The sequence below is a fragment of the Narcine bancroftii genome, chromosome 1, assembly GCF_036971445.1.
Source record: "Narcine bancroftii isolate sNarBan1 chromosome 1, sNarBan1.hap1, whole genome shotgun sequence".
NCBI classification, from domain to species: Eukaryota; Metazoa; Chordata; class Chondrichthyes; order Torpediniformes; family Narcinidae; genus Narcine; species Narcine bancroftii.
In genome coordinates this window covers 351,193,707-351,211,447 of record NC_091469.1, presented here as the reverse complement: position 1 = coordinate 351,211,447, position 17,741 = coordinate 351,193,707, and the positions used below count along the sequence as shown (strand labels likewise).

The 17,741-nt window shown below is 40.4% G+C and overlaps 1 protein-coding gene across 2 annotated transcripts in view; it reads left to right on the top strand.

Moving 5' to 3' along the window:
* The window catches only part of drosha (drosha ribonuclease III), a 188,278-nt gene that overhangs the window by 154,413 nt on the left and 16,124 nt on the right, over positions 1-17,741 (top strand). For both annotated transcript variants that reach the window (XM_069910590.1, XM_069910591.1), the window contains one exon: positions 9,214-9,260. In XM_069910590.1, the coding sequence (XP_069766691.1) occupies positions 9,214-9,260 (47 nt within the window). The remainder of the gene's footprint in view (positions 1-9,213; positions 9,261-17,741) is intronic.

Sequence of the window (17,741 nt, the reverse complement as noted above, 5' to 3'; positions counted from 1 at the left end):
ATTACCACGTTCAGAGCTTTTCATAAATGCTTTAAATTGAAGGGGGTAACCATCAAAAATTGGATTTTTTATCTTGAGCAGAGAAGTGTCTCTGTAACTGAATTAACAATGCAGCCATTTCATCCTGTCTTTTCATGTCCAGGTATATGTTACTTTGTCCACCTGGTTTTCTGATCCTTGCTTGGAGTGCTTGGTATGACCCTATAAGAGATGACAAAGGTGGGAGTCAAATGCCCATTGTGGCCATCATTGCGGTTTGATCTCTGGCTCCTTGGATGAACCTCGTTAATTCAGGATCTCGCACATCTCACATCTGCGGCGCTCCTCAGCACTGAGTCTTAATCTGCTTAGTCCTCGACCAAGCGCTTCTTGTTGTTCTTTAACTAGCTCAGTCCAGTACCTAGACCTGTATAGTCCAAAACCAGGCCCATCTTTCCTGAAGTCCTTTAGCAAAACTTGATGTTTTCAATAATTTACTTTGAGTTCCAGAAACCACTGACCTTCTAGTGCCTGTGACCTGGCCTCATTAACAGCTATTTTTTATCCAGTTCCACTTGCTTTTTTAGCTCCACTTCCTTATCTAAGACCAATTCAAACTGAAGCATTTTCTTTTCTACTTTAAGAGCTGCCGCGTCTGTTTGAATTCTTCTATATAAAGATTCAATACTTGAAGTGCTGGAACCTGATCTAGAGCTCCTCCTGCTGGAAATATTTGACGTATTATCATGAAATCTTGTTGGGTCCTATAATATAAGTCAGACGATGCTTTAATCTCTGACAATGTCTCCATTTTAGATTGCTCATCCTTCACACCACCATCTTGTGGTAAAACTTCAGCCACTACCTCATGACTAATCTTAGCTTCTATTAATGTTTTTGGCAGTTATTCTTTGGGATCCATATCTCCAGCAGCTGAAAACTTATTTATATCCTCCCTCAGTCTTGTATGAAGAACCACCTTGTTTCCCTTTGCATCTAATTACCATGTTTACAATTCATCTAATAGTTCTGCTTCTTTTTAATCTTCATGACACATAGGTCCATAGCAGCCATAGCTGCTATTTTCTCCATAGTTTTGTTCGTCGCACTCCGATATCAAACATGCACAACAATCTGTCCTAAACCAAAACAGTCCTCATCGGCCAAGCAGATCCAATGCTCCAAGCTGTGTTCTAATTTGTAATAAACACAGAAGTCTTTCTGCTTCTAACAATGGTTTTGATTGTTGTTTGTTTCTCCTTATCGAGCTGCTCTAAACAGAGCCAAATTGATCTAGCCTTTCTCAAATTCGATTTTCAATTCTCTGTCCTCAAATCCAATCTTCTATTGACTAACGAGTCAATAGTGCAGGTTTTCTTTGACTTAATTATTGTGACTATTTCCCTTTTATAATCGCGTGAAAGTATGTAGCTGTTTGTTTTGACTCGTTCATGAAAATGTCTGACCAATAGCCTTCAGTTTTCGACTTTTTTTGCACTCTATACAGTGAACTATACTTAAACAATTAATAAACAGACAATTAGATATTAATACATTCAACATTACATTGTCAAAGAAAATTATCTAGACTCTATATTCTTGATTCTAACAGCACAAAAGCAAATTTGAAACTAACCACTTTGCTTATCTAAGATGGTCAAAAGCACAGTTTTTAACCTTGATAAGAAAGATATAACTATAGAGACACTCAAAGGAACGTCAACTATCTTTATGTAGATTGCTAGAAGCTTTAAGCTAGAAACTGGCAAAAATATGTTTACTAGTGATTTTCAGTCATTTCAACCCTAACAATGAGGTTAGCATTTTCTGATGCATACCACACTTTAAATTAGTTCAGAGTTTGAAGGTACATCTTACAATGCTGTTACAATCACCCTGTCCAGGGGAAACAAAATAATCAGTGGTACATTTCTGAATCTGGTAGCAAATCCAATTATGTAACCACTGTTGAGAGAAAAAAAAATTCAAAACTAATAATCTCTGAAGGGGATGACAGTTTGGAAATGTGAGAGTTAGAGACAAACCTGTTGCAAGCTTTTATATTTCAGAACTAAGTTGGCCTTAGTGCTATTGCTGATGGTGTATGTTGATTGTTTCTGAATAATGCAAAGTGCAGAAGCCCTTGATTTCAGTGGAGAAGCAGAATAGACCTACAATAAAATCTTCAAAGAATGCTAGGTTGTCACATTGACTCAGGAAGCATTTTTTATTCTTGTTGCTGTGAAGTGTCTCTTTGGAATTAGTCAAACGAAGTGCAGCAAGATTTTTCAGACCACAACCTGCAGGTAGTTGGAGGCAGTCGCACCTTCCCTCAGCTGATTTTGTTTAATTAGTGTAGCTGCCAAGTTTCAGATTTACCAAGAGAGTCAAGAACTCGATAGGAATGTAGGAGACTTCATTCTCACCTTTTTGAAAGGTATTACATTAACTCTCCCTTCATTGCTTTCTTAACAGTAGTGTACAGGAGAGGAATGAGTTGTAATCCTGGGCCACTGACTGTATATTCTTATGAATAGATTTCAATACCAAGCCTGGAGCTTTAATGAAATAAGAAATGAAATCTGATTAGAATAATGTGAAATTGCTGAGGTCCTTGATTTGCACAGAATACACAATAAGGAAATACAAGGCACATTGAACAATCTTAATGGAAAAAAAAATTGAATGTTTGATTATTCTTTATTATAATCCATTTGTGAGCTAATGATTGTAATCAGTATTGTGGCAGAGAGCATGCAGTGGTGGTGTGCACTATTAACCAAATAATTGACCTTTGTGGGTGAATGCAATTCCTGGATGATTTAATTTTCTTTGATAATAATTATTGATTCATGAAAAATTGGTATGTCAAACAGGTTTTTTTTTTAAAGTCCAGGAATTTATAAAATTGACTCCAACTGCATAAACATGAATATGGTCATACTTCAAATATGTTGAGTTTTTTTTCCAAAAAGTCAATATTAGGTACTCGCTACATTGATGAAGGGAAAAAAGCCTGGATTTTTCATTGATAATAATGGTGAAACTGCAAGTGTTTGGCGTCATTGCAACACAAAACTAACAACAATTTTGAGTCAAGTGAATATGTAGTTGAACATGGATGCTGTCAGTGATTTCCAGCTACTCCAACAATATAATGAAGAAAAATCGGCAAAATGACAAAAAACTTACTTGCAAACTAATTAACTGTGAAATACCTTGAAAATATGGTACTTAATTGTATGAGAGATGTGCAAGTTTTAAAGGTCATACTCTGACTCTCTGATCCCTAAATCTTTTTATGTATGTGGGTTATAAATCCTTCAAATTTAATTTTAAAATGAATTTTAAATATATTTTCCTTTTTAAAATATTTGTTTGCGATTCATAAGCTTCTTTGATCATATGCATTTGGCCTTGGTTTATTTCCTATTTCATGAAATGTTGAGAATATTAGTTAAAATTTGCACATTTTACATCCTGGCTTACTGAATGAGGATTATTCAATTTGGATGGCTCTCCATTTGGTTGATATCACTGTTGCTGGATGCTGAGCATTCTCTCTCAAGACTAGATGCCAGATAGCAATTCACTTTAGGAAAGAGGGAGGTCTCACCTTTGGAAAAAGCAGCCCACTAAAAAAAAGTCTGTAAATTTCTAGGCTATCATGCGTGTTGATGAAAGTAAGGTGATAGAAGTGGTGTTCATAGATTTTAGTAAAGTATTTGACAAGGTTCCCCACGAGAACCTTGTTGAGAAAGTCATGAGACATGGGATCCATGGAACCTTGGCTTTGTCGATTCAGAATTAGCTTTCCTGCAGAAAGTAAAAAGTAGCAGTGGGTGGAGAGTATTCTGTCTGAGGGGATCAGTGACCAATGGAGTTCTTTTCTGGGACCCCTGCTCTTTGTGATTTTGAATAAAAGACCCAGATGAAGAATTGGAAGGATGGGTCAGTATGTTTGTGGATGATACAAAGGTTGGAGAAATTGTGGATAGTGTTAAGAATTATCGTAGGTTACAAGAGGGTATATACAGACTGCAGAGTTGGGCGTAAAGGTGCCAGATGGAGCTCAATCCGGACAAGTGTGAGATGATGCAATTTGTAAGGTCAAAACTGAAGGCTGAGTACAGGATTAATGGTAGAATGCTTAACAGAGTGGAAGAATAGAGGGACCTTGGGGTCCAAATTCATACATCTCTTAAGGTTGCTTTGTAAGTTGATAGGATAGTTAAGAAGGTTGATGAGATGCTGGGCTTCATAAGTTGGAAAATTGAGTTCAGGAATTGAGAGGTCGTGTTTCACCTTTACAAATATTGGGTGAGACCACACTTGGAATATTGTGTTCAGTTCTGTCACCTTTAATATTGGAAAGATGTGATAGCTATGGAGATGGTGCAGAGGAGATTTACCAGGATGTTGCCTGGATTTAAAATAAGTCTTATGAGGCAAGGTTAGTGGAGATAGGGCTTTTCTCTCTGGAGTGAAGAAGGTTGAGAGGTGATTTGATAGAGGTATATAAAATTCTGAGAGGCATAGATAAGGTAGACAACCAGTGTTTTTTTTCCCCAGGGCAGGAATAGCAAACACCAGATTTCAGATTTATTAATAAGGAACATACATGACATCACATTCAACACTGAGATTCTTTTTCTGTGGAAGAGGCAAAATTACCACTTACTGGTAGTACAAAGAAAATGTACACAACGCACACATATAAACAAATGAAGAAGTGTAAACAAACTATGCAATACAGGGAAGGAAAAATAAACCATAAATTGCAAAAGTAAGAATTCTTAAATGAGCCCCTCATTGAGTTCATTGTTGAGGAATCAGATGCTGGATGGGTCGAAGCTGTTCCTAAACCTGGTGGAGTGAGTTTTGTGACACTTATACCTCTTTCCTGATGGTAGCAGTGAGAACAGAGTGTGTTCTGGGTGGTGTAGATCCTTGATGATTACTACTGCACTCCGACAACAGTGTACCCTGTAGATGTTCTCAATGGTGAGGAGGATTTTGCCTGTGATGTCCTGGGCTTTGTCCACTATCTTTTACAAGGCTTTAAGCTTGAGGGTATTGGTGACTGCCGCCTCCCCCTCGCTTTTGCCCAGATCGGAGCCGCCGCCGCCTACCCTCTGCCCGGACCGGGGCCGCCGCTGCTTTCCCTGTGCCCGGACCGGGGCCGCTGCCTCCTTCACCTGGAAGTCAGCCTGAAGAAAACTGAGGTCCTCCATCAGCCAGCTCCCCACCGTGACTACCAGCACCCCCCACATCTCCATCGGGCACACAAAACTTAAAATGGTCAACCAGTTTACCTATCTCGGCTGCACCATTTCTTCAGATGTAAGGATCGACAACGAGATAGACAACAGACTCGCCAAGGCAAATAGCGCCTTTGGAAGACTACACAAAAGAGTCTGGAAAAACAACCAACTGAAAAACCTCACAAAGATTAGCGTAAACAGAGCCGTTGTCATACCCACACTCCTGTTCGGCTCCGAATCATGGGTCCTCTACCGGCATCACCTACGGCTCCTAGAACGCTTCCACCACCGTTGTCTCCGCTCCATCCTCAACATTAATTGGAGCGACTTCATCCCTAACATCGAAGTACTCGAGATGGCAGAGGCCGACAGCATCGAATCCACGTTGCTGAAGATCCAACTGCGCTGGGTAGGTCACGTCTCCAGAATGGAGGACCATCGCCTTCCCAAGATCGTGTTATATGGCGAGCTCTCCACTGGCCACCGTGACAGAGGTGCACCAAAGAAGAGGTACAAGGACTACCTAAAGAAATCTCTTGGTGCCTGCCACATTGACCACCGCCAGTGGGCTGATATTGCCTCAAACCGTGCATCTTGGTGCCTCACAGTTCGGCGGGCAGCAACCTCCTTTGAAGAAGACCGCAGAGCCCACCTCACTGACAAAAGACAAAGGAGGAAAAACCCAACACCAAACCCCAACCAACCAATTTTCCCTTGCAACTGCTGCAATCGTGTCTGCCTGTCCCGCATCGGACTTGTCAGCCACAAACGAGCCTGCAGCTGACGTGGACATTACCCCTCCATAAATCTTCGTCCGCGAAGCCAAGCCAAAGAAAAGATTGGTGACTCCATACCAGATTGTGATGTAGCTGGTCAGCACACTTTCCTCCACACATCTGTAGAAATTTGCCAGGATTTCTGGTGTCATACCAAACCTCCGCAAACTCCAGAGGAAGTAGAGATGCTGATGTAGTTTCTTTACAATGCCATTAGAGTGTTGGGTCCAGGAAATATTCTCTAAAATAGTGACTCCTATGAACTTGAATTGCTCATCCTCTCCACCTCAGATTTCCCCAATGAGCACTGTATTATTCACCTCTGGATTTCCCTTCCTGAAGTTAATGATCAGTTCCTTGGTTTTGGTAACATTGAGTGTGAGATTGTTGTTGGTGCACCATTCAACCAAATTTACAATTTCCCTCCTGTATGCTGACTCATTGCCATTTTGTATACAATCCACTAATGTGGTATCAACAGCTAATTTGTAGATGGTATTGTTGTTGTACTGAGCCACAGTCATAGGTGTAAAGTGAGTAGAGCAGACAGGCAGCTAAGAATGCAGCCCTGTGGTGCTCAGGTACTGATGGAGATTATGGAGAAGAAGTTCTTCCCAATCTTCACTGATTGTGTCCTGGAGGTGAAGAAATCCATGATCCAATAACTCAGTGGGGTGTTGAGTCCCAGTTCTTCAAATATGCTGATCAATTTTGAGGGGCTGATGGTGTTAAATACTGAACTGTAGTGGATAAAGAGATAATGCTGTATGCACCTTTGCCGTCCAGGTGTTGCAAGAGCTTAGTGTAGAGTCAGTGAGATGGCATCCACCATAGACTTGTTGCTATGATAGGCAAATTGGGACGGATCCATGTTGCTGCTCAACACCAGCCTTTCAAAGCACTTCAACATTATTGATGTGTGCCACTGGACACCTGTCCAAAATGAAGGGAGGAAAATTTAGGGGAGACATCAGGAGTGGTTTTTTTACACAGTTGTAGATGCTTGGAATGTCTTGCCAGGGGAAGTAGTGGTGATGAAACAATAGGAGCATTCGAGAGACTATTAGGCACATGGCTGAAAGAAAAATTGAGGGTCATGAGGCAGGAAGGGTTTCATTTTTTATTTGTGTGTGTGTGTGTGTGTGTGTGTGTGTGTGTGTGTGTGTGTGTGTGTGTGTGTGTGTGTGTGTGTGTGTGTGTGTGTGTGTGTGTGTGTGTGTGTGTGTGTGTGTGTGTGTGTGTGTGTGTGTGTGTGTGTGTGTGTGTGTGTGTGTGTGTAGAGAGAGAGAAAATCGAGTGCCAAAGTGCCTGTACTGTCATGTTCTACATTGTTACTCTGCCAGTTATTGCAATTCCAGCCAGATATGATGGAAATAATCAGCACATTCCTGCAATCTATGGGAGTTGGAATGAGGAAGTGCGTTGACTATGTTGCATGTGAAATTCCTCCAGTTAGTAAACCATTATCAGAAATTAATGTTGGCAGATGTGAATTGCAGTTTCACTTTTCCTAATGCTGCTCGCTTCAGGAATTTTGCCCTCAGCAATGAATTTATCTGCAGTGCCATGAGAGCCTTGTGCCCATACAATAAGTTAATGGGGAGTGGTACAGACTGCAAGATTAGCTGTACTTTTTCCACCTTACATTTGGGAGCCATGATTTAAATCCAGTACAAGTAAAAGCAATAAAAGACGTTGTTTAATGGGAGCTGGCTACCATTGTAGGTGAATCAAGATCTGGTAGCTTAGTTTATTCTGCAAAGGTATAATTAAAGATCTCCAATCCTTTTACCCCATATTCATGCAATTTAAGTATTTTAATAATTGTGTCAGAAGGGCAAACTCAGTATTGAATATCATGGCTCTTAATTGGTTGAAGAATAAAAGTCTTATTGAAAAGCACTTGGTAATTGTGTGAGATTACTTTAGGATAAAACAAAATTGCTAGCTGCCAGTCAGTGTTCTTGCTGTTGTCACTGAAGCAGAAGAATGTTGGTTCAAACCCAACACCAAAGCCTAGAATATAAATTTCAGGGCTGACTGTATTGTTGGAAATGTTAACTTTCATTTAAAACATTGACTAAGATCCCTTCAATCTTCTGTAAAGATCCCATGGCACAATCTTGCTCTTTCATGATGAACCAAAGTATCTTGCAGCCAAATGATTTGCAGTCCCTGTCCCTAATGGAGGACGTGCAACAGCCAATTGTGCACATCACTTCCCATCAACAATAATCTAATAATCTCCAGTTCAATGGACATATTGGTATCAAACAGAGGATAGATATTGGCCAGAACCTGGTTTAACTGTAGTATTCTTTGAAATAGTGCATTGGTTTATTTTGATTCCATGCAAGGGTGCAAAAGGGCCTGGATTGACCATCTCAATCAAAAATCTGAAAGCAGCTGCATCGAAGCAAGTAGTTGTAGATCAGGAAGGATAATATTTGTCATGTAAATACAATGTAAATGATGTTAAGCTAAACCAAGACTAGAAAATTGTGCATTTATGGAATTACCATTACAGGTCAACGTCCTTCCATCAGGACAGATTTCATCACTGTTAGATTGTGGAGACCAGGCATTAGTGGACTTGGCATTTTCTTTGCCTTTATTTCACATGCTCCTTTTGTACAGATTGGCTTAATGTCATTAATTCTTACTTGATTCTTTGAGTTATAATTGGGCAAGAATTGATGTAATATCCTATCTGGGATCTTTTGGCTATGTATCTATCAGCCCTCATTCCACACAATTTATGATCTCTATTGTTTCACCTTGTACCACTATTTGCAGTTTGACAGAAGTAATTGTAATTTATTGAAACTATTGTTTGTAGGTATTTTAGTCCAATCTGTGGCAAGAATGCAAATTAAATAAAGGCAAAGAAAATACCAGACCCACTAACTTTATCCCCGGTCTCCACAACCAAACAGTAATGATATCTGTTCTGATGGAAGGCCATTAACCTGTAAAGTTAATTCCACAGATGTGGCCTGATCTGTGCGAAGTTCTGTTCTTGTTTTAGAAGTCTAACATTTGCATTGCCTGCTTGTGTGCTTCATTCAGCTCCAGACTAACATTTGCTCTTAGGAGAAGCCAGGAAAATCTGATTCTGATAGTTTATAACACACTTTCATTGGTGTTTTTCATGCATTACTTTGCTATTCTGATAACTTTCCTCTTTCACATAGCATTCAGCAAGCAGAAATGGGAGCTGCCATGGATGCATTGGAAAAATGTAAGTAGATTGTTTGTAATATATTTTTTGTCCTTGTTCTATTACCAAATTCTATAAATTTTACATTTGTACATGTCAGTCTTGAATTAATAAATGAAGAATTGAGTAAGTTGCTGAGGAAGATAATATAGCACATTTCAACCTTGAGCTGTGTTTTAGGAATGGATTAAAATCCTCAATTGGTAACTGAATGTGTCCAACAAATATGTTGGGCTCAGCTGCCTATATCCCTGACTATGAACCTTGAAAGAAAAGATATCCAATTCTGAAAAGAATACAGGAATGGATGCTGAATGGCAAGGTCCTCAACTCTGATTGAGGACGTGTCAGGTTTAGTCCTCCCCCACAGACAATTCTGAGCGAAAGACTACATTGAATGCTGAGTGTTTTCCAGTGAGATTCAGTCAGTTATTAAATGTTTTGTATGTGCCCTGCTCCTTCTGTTCTTTTCTGTCTTTCACTGTGCTCCCCCTCCACCACCACTGCCACTTCCATTTCTCCTCCCACCTTCCACATCTTATCAGAGTTGTGGCAGGTTACAAAACTGTCTTTTGGTTTAATAGCTTGAGAAGGCTGATTCACTTGGCAGCCTGTCAAACTGTTCACCATCCTATGGACCATTTGCAGTTTTCCAAGGCTTGATTAAAAATAGAAGCTGAAATGTTGAACCATTCAAGTTCCCAAGGCAATTTCTGTGAATGAAAGAATGTACATTGCAGGGAAGATTTGTGACTGAAGAGCAGTGGTTGGGGTTAAATTTTGTACACTTTCAGCATCTGTCTGCCATGGAATTTTCACTTCAGAATGAGGAACTGCCTTCAGTTGGTCTTGGCTGCACCTTAGGTAGGCCCTGCAAATTACCCCATAGTTGTGGTTTCCAGCACTGAAACAAGCTGTTCTTCCTCGCACCTCTGTGCTGTTTTTGTTCTTGAGTCTGTTTCTGCTTCATTTCTCACTGGGTCTTTTTGTTCCTTTCTCCGATGTGCACTTGTCTTATGGCAGTGAGTTCTTTTTGCTTACTGGGCAAATATTTTTCTCCTGAATTTACTTTTTGATTTACTGATGGCTCTGATCTTTATAGAATAGATATATACTCTAAAATATCTAAACTTTTTCAGTCGACCCATTGAATCTGTACGCTTCAGTGCCATCCTTGATAGGTATACCATCCTAATTCTTTAATGCCCTACTGTCTCAAAGTTCCTTTTTGATATTGCAGTATAACTCCGATTATCCAAAGTGGTCAGAATTTATTTTGAATAAATGGTTTTTCGGAGAACTGGTCATTTTTTAATAACCCAGTAGCAAGAGCAAATCACTTGAAACAGTGTTGATACAACAGCAAACAACAAGGGAAGGCTTTTAAGCATTAAAATAACGTTTAATTCTCACAGAAAAGAAAATGCCGATCACTGACACCTCCCCACTGAGGCTCCGCTTGTGCCGGGAGCCTGGCGTCCCCAGTCAGTTCAGCTCTAAAAAATTTTGGATAAATGAGGATTTTGGATAATTGGAGTTATACTCTATATGGAGGACTGAACAGTGCATTGGTGTCCACGTGTGGGCATTTGAGAGAAATATCAGCTTTGTATTTCCTGTACTATTGATCTGCAGAAACAGGATCTGTTTATCATGGATTTGATACCCTTTGTATGAAGTATACACACAAGGCAGACAAACTATCACCAGTCATCAACTTTAAGTTTGTAATATCTCTTGGTAAGAGAAAACATTGCCACCTTGAAAGAAGTTGTCAATGTTTATCTATTGTAGAGCCTGTAAAAGTTTAATCCTTTGTGGGGGAAAAAAATCCTGCAGTTGGCAAAAGGATGTCTAAAAAGGTGTATTGCTGCCTGAAGCTTAAAATTAGAAGTTATTGATATATCGAATCAATGAGCAAAGAAGAGGTTGTCCTAAGAGCAAAAGAGTTATCTTTGATAGAAGAGAAAATTGCAATGCTCTGGACTGATTTGATTAATATTTTGATTATTTATGTTTGTTCTAAGTAAATATAAATGTCCAGATTGGTTTCCTCACAATTGCTCTCAATAGATTTGTGAGTTACCAAGACGTACACAGCAGGGAAGCGGGCCCTTGGGTCTAACTTATCTACGACAGCCAAGTTGTCTACCTGAGCTGGTTCCACTTATGTTGTGCCTACTTACTCCAGCAGCTCATTCCACATTGAAAATATGTCAATAATTACTCAATATTATATGATGGTTTCTGACTAGTTAGTAAATCTCCTCAATATTTCTTTTCCATTATAGAACAAAGTTTTTGTGTCAGCTCAGAATAAAATAATATTTCTCATTGCAGAGAAATTGAAAATTTGCATTCTAGGCCTGTTTACTGTGACCTATCATTCCTTTCTGTGGATAGGTCTGTGTACCTGCATGTTCTGGTAAATTAAACAGAAATTTCTGCAAATATTCAGTGGAGACAAAAATACAGTTGTTTCAGGATCTTTCAGCGGAATCTGAGATGTTAACTTGGTTTTCTTTTAACCCAGAGGCTCTTGGACTTGCTGATCAGTTCCAGAAATTTTTGTAAAAAAATTTTTTAGTTTTTCAATTTAGACATACTGCACAGTAACAGGTCCTTTTGGCCCATGAGCCCATGCTACCCAATTAACCTAAACACCCCCCCGGTACATTTTTGAATGGTGGAAGGAAACTGGAGCACCTGGAGGAAACCTGTACAGACATGGGAAGAACGAACAAACTCTTTACAGACAGCATGGGATTCGAACCCGATCCCATTCACTGGCACTGTTTCAGCGTTGAGTGAACCACTACACCAACCGCGCTGTGCAATGTTTCTGTTTTTCAGAAACTGATGTTTGACCGTGGAAATAAATTTGAATCAACTCTGTGTAGTCAGTGATATATCAGACAGTGAAATTACTTTGATGACTGAATCATATAAATACTTCACACAACATTTAACACACCCTCTACATGGCTGGAAATGTTGGTCACTCTGTCCTGGATTTTACAGCTAAAGCTTTGTCTGAAGTTAGCTCATTCAGCATCAGGAAGGGTAATCATATTGACACCGTCAAATGATCTTTTTCCCCCTACTCACATTGGTATTATGCAGGCTGGTTTCAGACTTTTAATATGTGATTTGGGGTACAGTAGTAGATTGGTTATGATACCTGATGAGTAATCCAGGAGTTTGAAGTAAAGATCTGGAAATGCAAGTTCAAATCCTTGGCATGTTAGCCAGGGAATTGAAGTTTAGCGAAGCAAATCTGCAATGAAAACCCCAATTACAATTACATGGTTGAAGAACCAGGTAACTGTAACAGCTCTCCTGATTTATTAATGTCCAGGAGGGTTTTTCCATTGTTTAAAAAGGGCTCCAAAAGTAACCTGGAAATTATAGGGCAGTGAGCCGACATCAGTAGGTAAATTATTGGAAGGTGTTGTAATAGATCAGATATACAATTATTTCGATAGCCAGGACCTGATTAGGGATAGTCAACATGACTTTGTGCGTGGTAGGTTGTGTTTAACCAATCTTGTAGAGTTTTTTGAGGAAGTTACCAGGAAAGTTAATGAAGGAAAGGCTGTGGTTGTTGTCTATGTAGGCTTCAGGGTCCCACATGGAGGTTAGTCAGGAAAGTTCAGAAGCTCAGTATTTATGGTAAGGTAATAAACTGGATTCGACATTGGCTATATGGAGTGGTGGTGAATGATTGCTTCTCAAAATTGAGGCTTATAACTAGTGGTGTTCCTTGGGGATCAGTGTTGGGACCATTGTTGTTTATCATCTCTCTCAATGAACTGGATGATAATGTGATAAATTGGGTCAGTAAATTTGCAGATGACACCAAGATTGGGGCATTATGGACAGTGAAGAAGGTTTTCAGAGCTTGCAGAGGGATCTGGACCAGCTGGAAAATGGGCTGAAAAATGGTAGATGGAATTTAACGCAGACAGTGTGAAGTGTTGCATTTTGGAAGGACAAAAGCCAAGAAAGGACATACACGGTGAATGGTAGTGCACTGAGGAGTGTGGTAGAATAGAGGGACCTGGGAATACAGATATATAATTTCCTGAAAGTGTGTCACAGGTGGATAGGGTTGTAAAGAGAGCTTTTGGCATATTGGCCTTCATAAATCTTTGAATATAGGAGCTGGGATATTATTGTAAAGTTGTGTAAGACATTGGTGAGGCCAAATTTTGAATATTGTGTGCATCTTTGATCACATAACTACAGGAAAGAAATCAATAAGATAGGAAGTGTGCAGAGAAGATTTCCTAGGATGTTGCCTGGACTTCAGGAACTGAGTTACAGGGAAAGATTAAACAGGTTGGGGCTTTATTCTCTGGAGCATAGAGGAATGAGGGGAGATTTGGTAGAAACATTTAGATGTAGATAGACCTTTATCCACTGAGGGTAGGTGAGATACAAACAAGAGGATACATGTTAAGAGTGAATGGGGTAAACTTTATGGGGAACGTGAGGGGGAGCTGCTTCACTCAGAGATTTTTGGGAGTATGGAATGAGCTGCCAGCTGAGGTGGTGAATGTGGGTTCAATTTTAATATTTAAGAAGAATTTGGACAGATACGTGGATGAGAGAAGCATGGAGGCCTATAGACTGGGTGCAGGTCAGTGGGACTAGGCAAAAAATACCATTTGGCACAGACTAGAAGGGCAAAAGGGGCCTGTTTCTATGCTGTAGTGTTCTATGGTGGGAAATCCTCTTTTTTTACGCAGTCCAGAAGATAGTCCAGACCCATAGAATTGAGTCTTTATTCCCAGATTGTGGCACAAAAGATAGATACACTGCCTCAAATTTAATTTGTCTAGAAAAAAAAATTCTCTATATTATGCATATAAAGTTGCTGATTTCAGATGAATTTTGATAAATTTGCTCTTGCGTAATGCATTGGTGAGATCACATTTTAAACATTGACCAGAGGACTCATCTGCTTATTCAAAGAAGGACATTAATGTGTTGGAAACAGCTCAGAGAAGGTATTCCTAGATTGAAAATCTGGAATATCCACATTGACAGATAATGAAGCTGTTGGACAGAGGAGGCTGGGTCTCCTGATTTAGACAAGTGAAAGGAGGCTTGATTGAAACATAAAATATCCTGAGGGGTCTTGACAAGATGAACTGGAGATGGTGTTTGCTCTTATGTGAGAATCTAAAATAAAGGGTCATTGTTTTAAAATAAGAGGATGCCCATTCATAGCAGAGATTCGTTTTTTTTCCTCTTCGGGCACCTATTGGAAGATGAAAGTGGAGAGGAGATTATTTTTTAAGGCAGAGGTAAGTAGATGCTTGATAATCAAGGGGATGAATGAAGTGTTACCAGAGTAGATGATAATGTGACATGGTTTTAGACTGGGCATCAAAGCAGCTGAAGAATATGGTAGTTGAAAATTTACCCACAAGGTTTTGAACGAACTGCTTCAACGTCCTTCATTTTGTTTGAGACCATTGAGGTGAGGAGCAAGGTTCCTTTTTCAGTGTGTTATGAACCCAGAGGACCCCAAAACACAGCAGCAATAGATATTCACCAAGACCAATGGTTACTTAAACAAAATTTGCTTTTAATTATCTTTAAACATGAAAACGATATCACACTTTAACTTATCACTATTGACTTAACTAACCTAACTTCTAATTCGAAGTGCACGTGTAAGTTCAGAAAAGTTTTTTTGATTCATAGTCCAATCTCACTTCTCATTCTTCCAAGTTCACTGGTTGCAGGCAATTCTTATACTGTGCACAGAATTTAACATTTATTAAGTTCACCAGGCTTTGGTACTTGAAAGATAAATGGTTACCATTCAGGAAGGTTCTTGTCAGTTTTCGGAGAGAGATTTGTTGTTTGCTGGACACCCACAACTATTCCTTTTTAATTAGCCACTTCAGTGACTTGACGAAGAAACCTGCCCCTCAGGGTTCTCCAGATGATAGCCTCTTTCTTTCAGGTCACTGAAGATTTTCTTTTTGTTTCTCTTATTTCAAATAAAACATTCGACAGTCAGTACTCTCCTCTTGCATGAACCACAAGGGCTTTGACCAGGCTGAACTAAGCACTCACAACCCATCTTCCAAATGGGGTTTTCCACAAGTTTCCCAGCTTGTTCTGTTCCAGTTCCAGCTGCTGCTGTTGACTGTAAAACTGCAGAACTGAATTCCCAATCTCTCTCCGAAATTAAACCTGTTTTACTCCCTCTGCTTGCAAAACCACATGACCCTTTTAGAATAGCAAGTTTCACTCCGAACAGTCTGCGGCCCCGACAAGTTCTTTCAATTGTTGGCTTTTTTGTAAACCATAATCCATTAGTGAAGTCCCTTGGGCTCTCTCCAAAGCTTTTCCAAAGACTCTTGCATGTCTTGCATGAGCAGAACTTCAGTATTTTAAATAAGATCTGTTTTAAAGTGTTTGTATATGACCTACACTAAAAAACCTGCCCCAATTTATCTACCAAAAACATCTATATACAATACAAGTACAACATAATCTGTAACATGTGACCACCTTCATTATTTGAAATTGGATTTCCTCCACAAGCAACAGTAAAGCAAGGCCAGCTGCTTTTCAGACTCTATTTAAATCAGAATTTATTGTCATGAACAAGTCATGAAATTTGGTGTTTTGTGGCAGCATCATAGAGCAGATGTTCATATTATAACCATCTTACAACATTACTATTAAAAAAAATAATAATGCACAAAAAATAAGGCAGTGTCTGCCTCCATACCAGGCAGATGCAACCTTCCAGAATGCTCCCTACAGTACATCAGTAGAAGTTTACAAGAGTCTTCAGTGACGCACCAAATCTCTTCAGACACCTCATAAAGTATAGCTGCTGGTGAGTCTTCTTTGTCATGAGGCTCCAGGACAGATCCTTGGAGATGTTGACACCCAGGAATTTGAAGTTCTTGACCCTCTCCACTACGGGAGCCCTTGATGAGGACTGGGACCTGTTCCCCTGACTTCCTCCTGAAGTCCACAATCATCTCCTTGGTTTTGCTGACATTGAGCGCAAGATTGTTGTTGTTACACCATTCAACGAGCTGGTCCATGTCAAGAGTTTGGGTGGCCAAAGTAAGATATGTGAATGAACATAATACAGGAGGTGCAAGAGACAGAAGTTTGGGGAAGGGATTCCTTGGGGATTGAAGCCCTGATAGTTCAAGGCTTGGGTCCCAATGATTTAACAGAGAAAGTCCATCTGTTCAAAATTTCAGAACATACTAGCACAGTGGACTTGATTGTTGGTACTTTGAGGTAAAGAGGCCATGGATGAATTTGAATACGTAGATTAGAATATTTGTGTATTCCTTAATATAACACGAAAATCAACAAAGTCGGGTCAGATACAGCAATGAGCTCTCTGAACCCTTCTCCATTAACAATCGCATGAAACAAGGCTGCGTTCTCGCACCAACCCTCTTTTCAATCTTCTTCAGCATGAGGCTGAAACAAGCCATGAAAGACCTCAACAATGAAGACGCTGTTTATATCCGGTACTGCACGGATGGCAGTCTCTTCAATCTGAGGTGCCTGCAAGCTCACACCAAGACACAAGAGCAACTTGTCCGTGAACTACTCTTTGCAGACGATGCCGCTTTAGTTGCCCATTCAGAGCCAGCTCTTCAGCGCTTGACGTCCTGTTTTGCAGAAACTGCCAAAATGTTTGGCCTGGAATTCAGCCTGAAGAAAACTGAGGTCCTCTATCAGCCAGCTCCCCACCATGACTACCAGCCCCCTCATATCTCCTTCGGGCACGCAAAACATCAAAACGGTCAACCAGTTTACCTATTTCGGCTGCACCATTTCATCGGATGCAAGGATCGACAACGAGATAGACAACAGACTCGCCTAGGCAAAAAGCGCCTTTGGAAGACTACACAAAAGAGTCTGGGAAAACAACCAACTGAAAAACCTCACAAAGATTAGCATATACAGAGCCGTTGTCATACCCACACTCCTGTTCGGCTCCGAATCATGGGTCCTCTACCGGAATCACCTACGGCTCCTAGAATGCTTCCACCAGCGTTGTCTCCGCTCCATCCTCAACATTCATTGGAGGGACTTCATCTCCAACATCGAAGTATTCGAGATGGCAGAGGCCGACAGCATCGAATCCACGTTGCTGAAGATCAAACTGCGCTGGGTAGGTCATGTCTCCAGAATGGAGGACCATCGCCTTCCCAAGATCGTGTTATATGGCGAGCTCTCCACTGGCCACCGAGACAGAGGTGTACCAAAGAAGAGGTACAAGGACTGCCTAAAGAAAGCTCTTGGTGCCTGCCACATTGACCACCGCCAGTGGGCTGATATCGCCTTAAACCGTGCATCTTGGCGCCTCACAGTTCGGCGGGCAGCAACCTCCTTTGAAGAAGACCGCAGAGCCCACCTCACTGACAAAAGACAAAGGAGGTAAAACCCAACACCCAACCCCAACCAACCAATTTTCCCTTGCAACCGCTGCAACCGTGT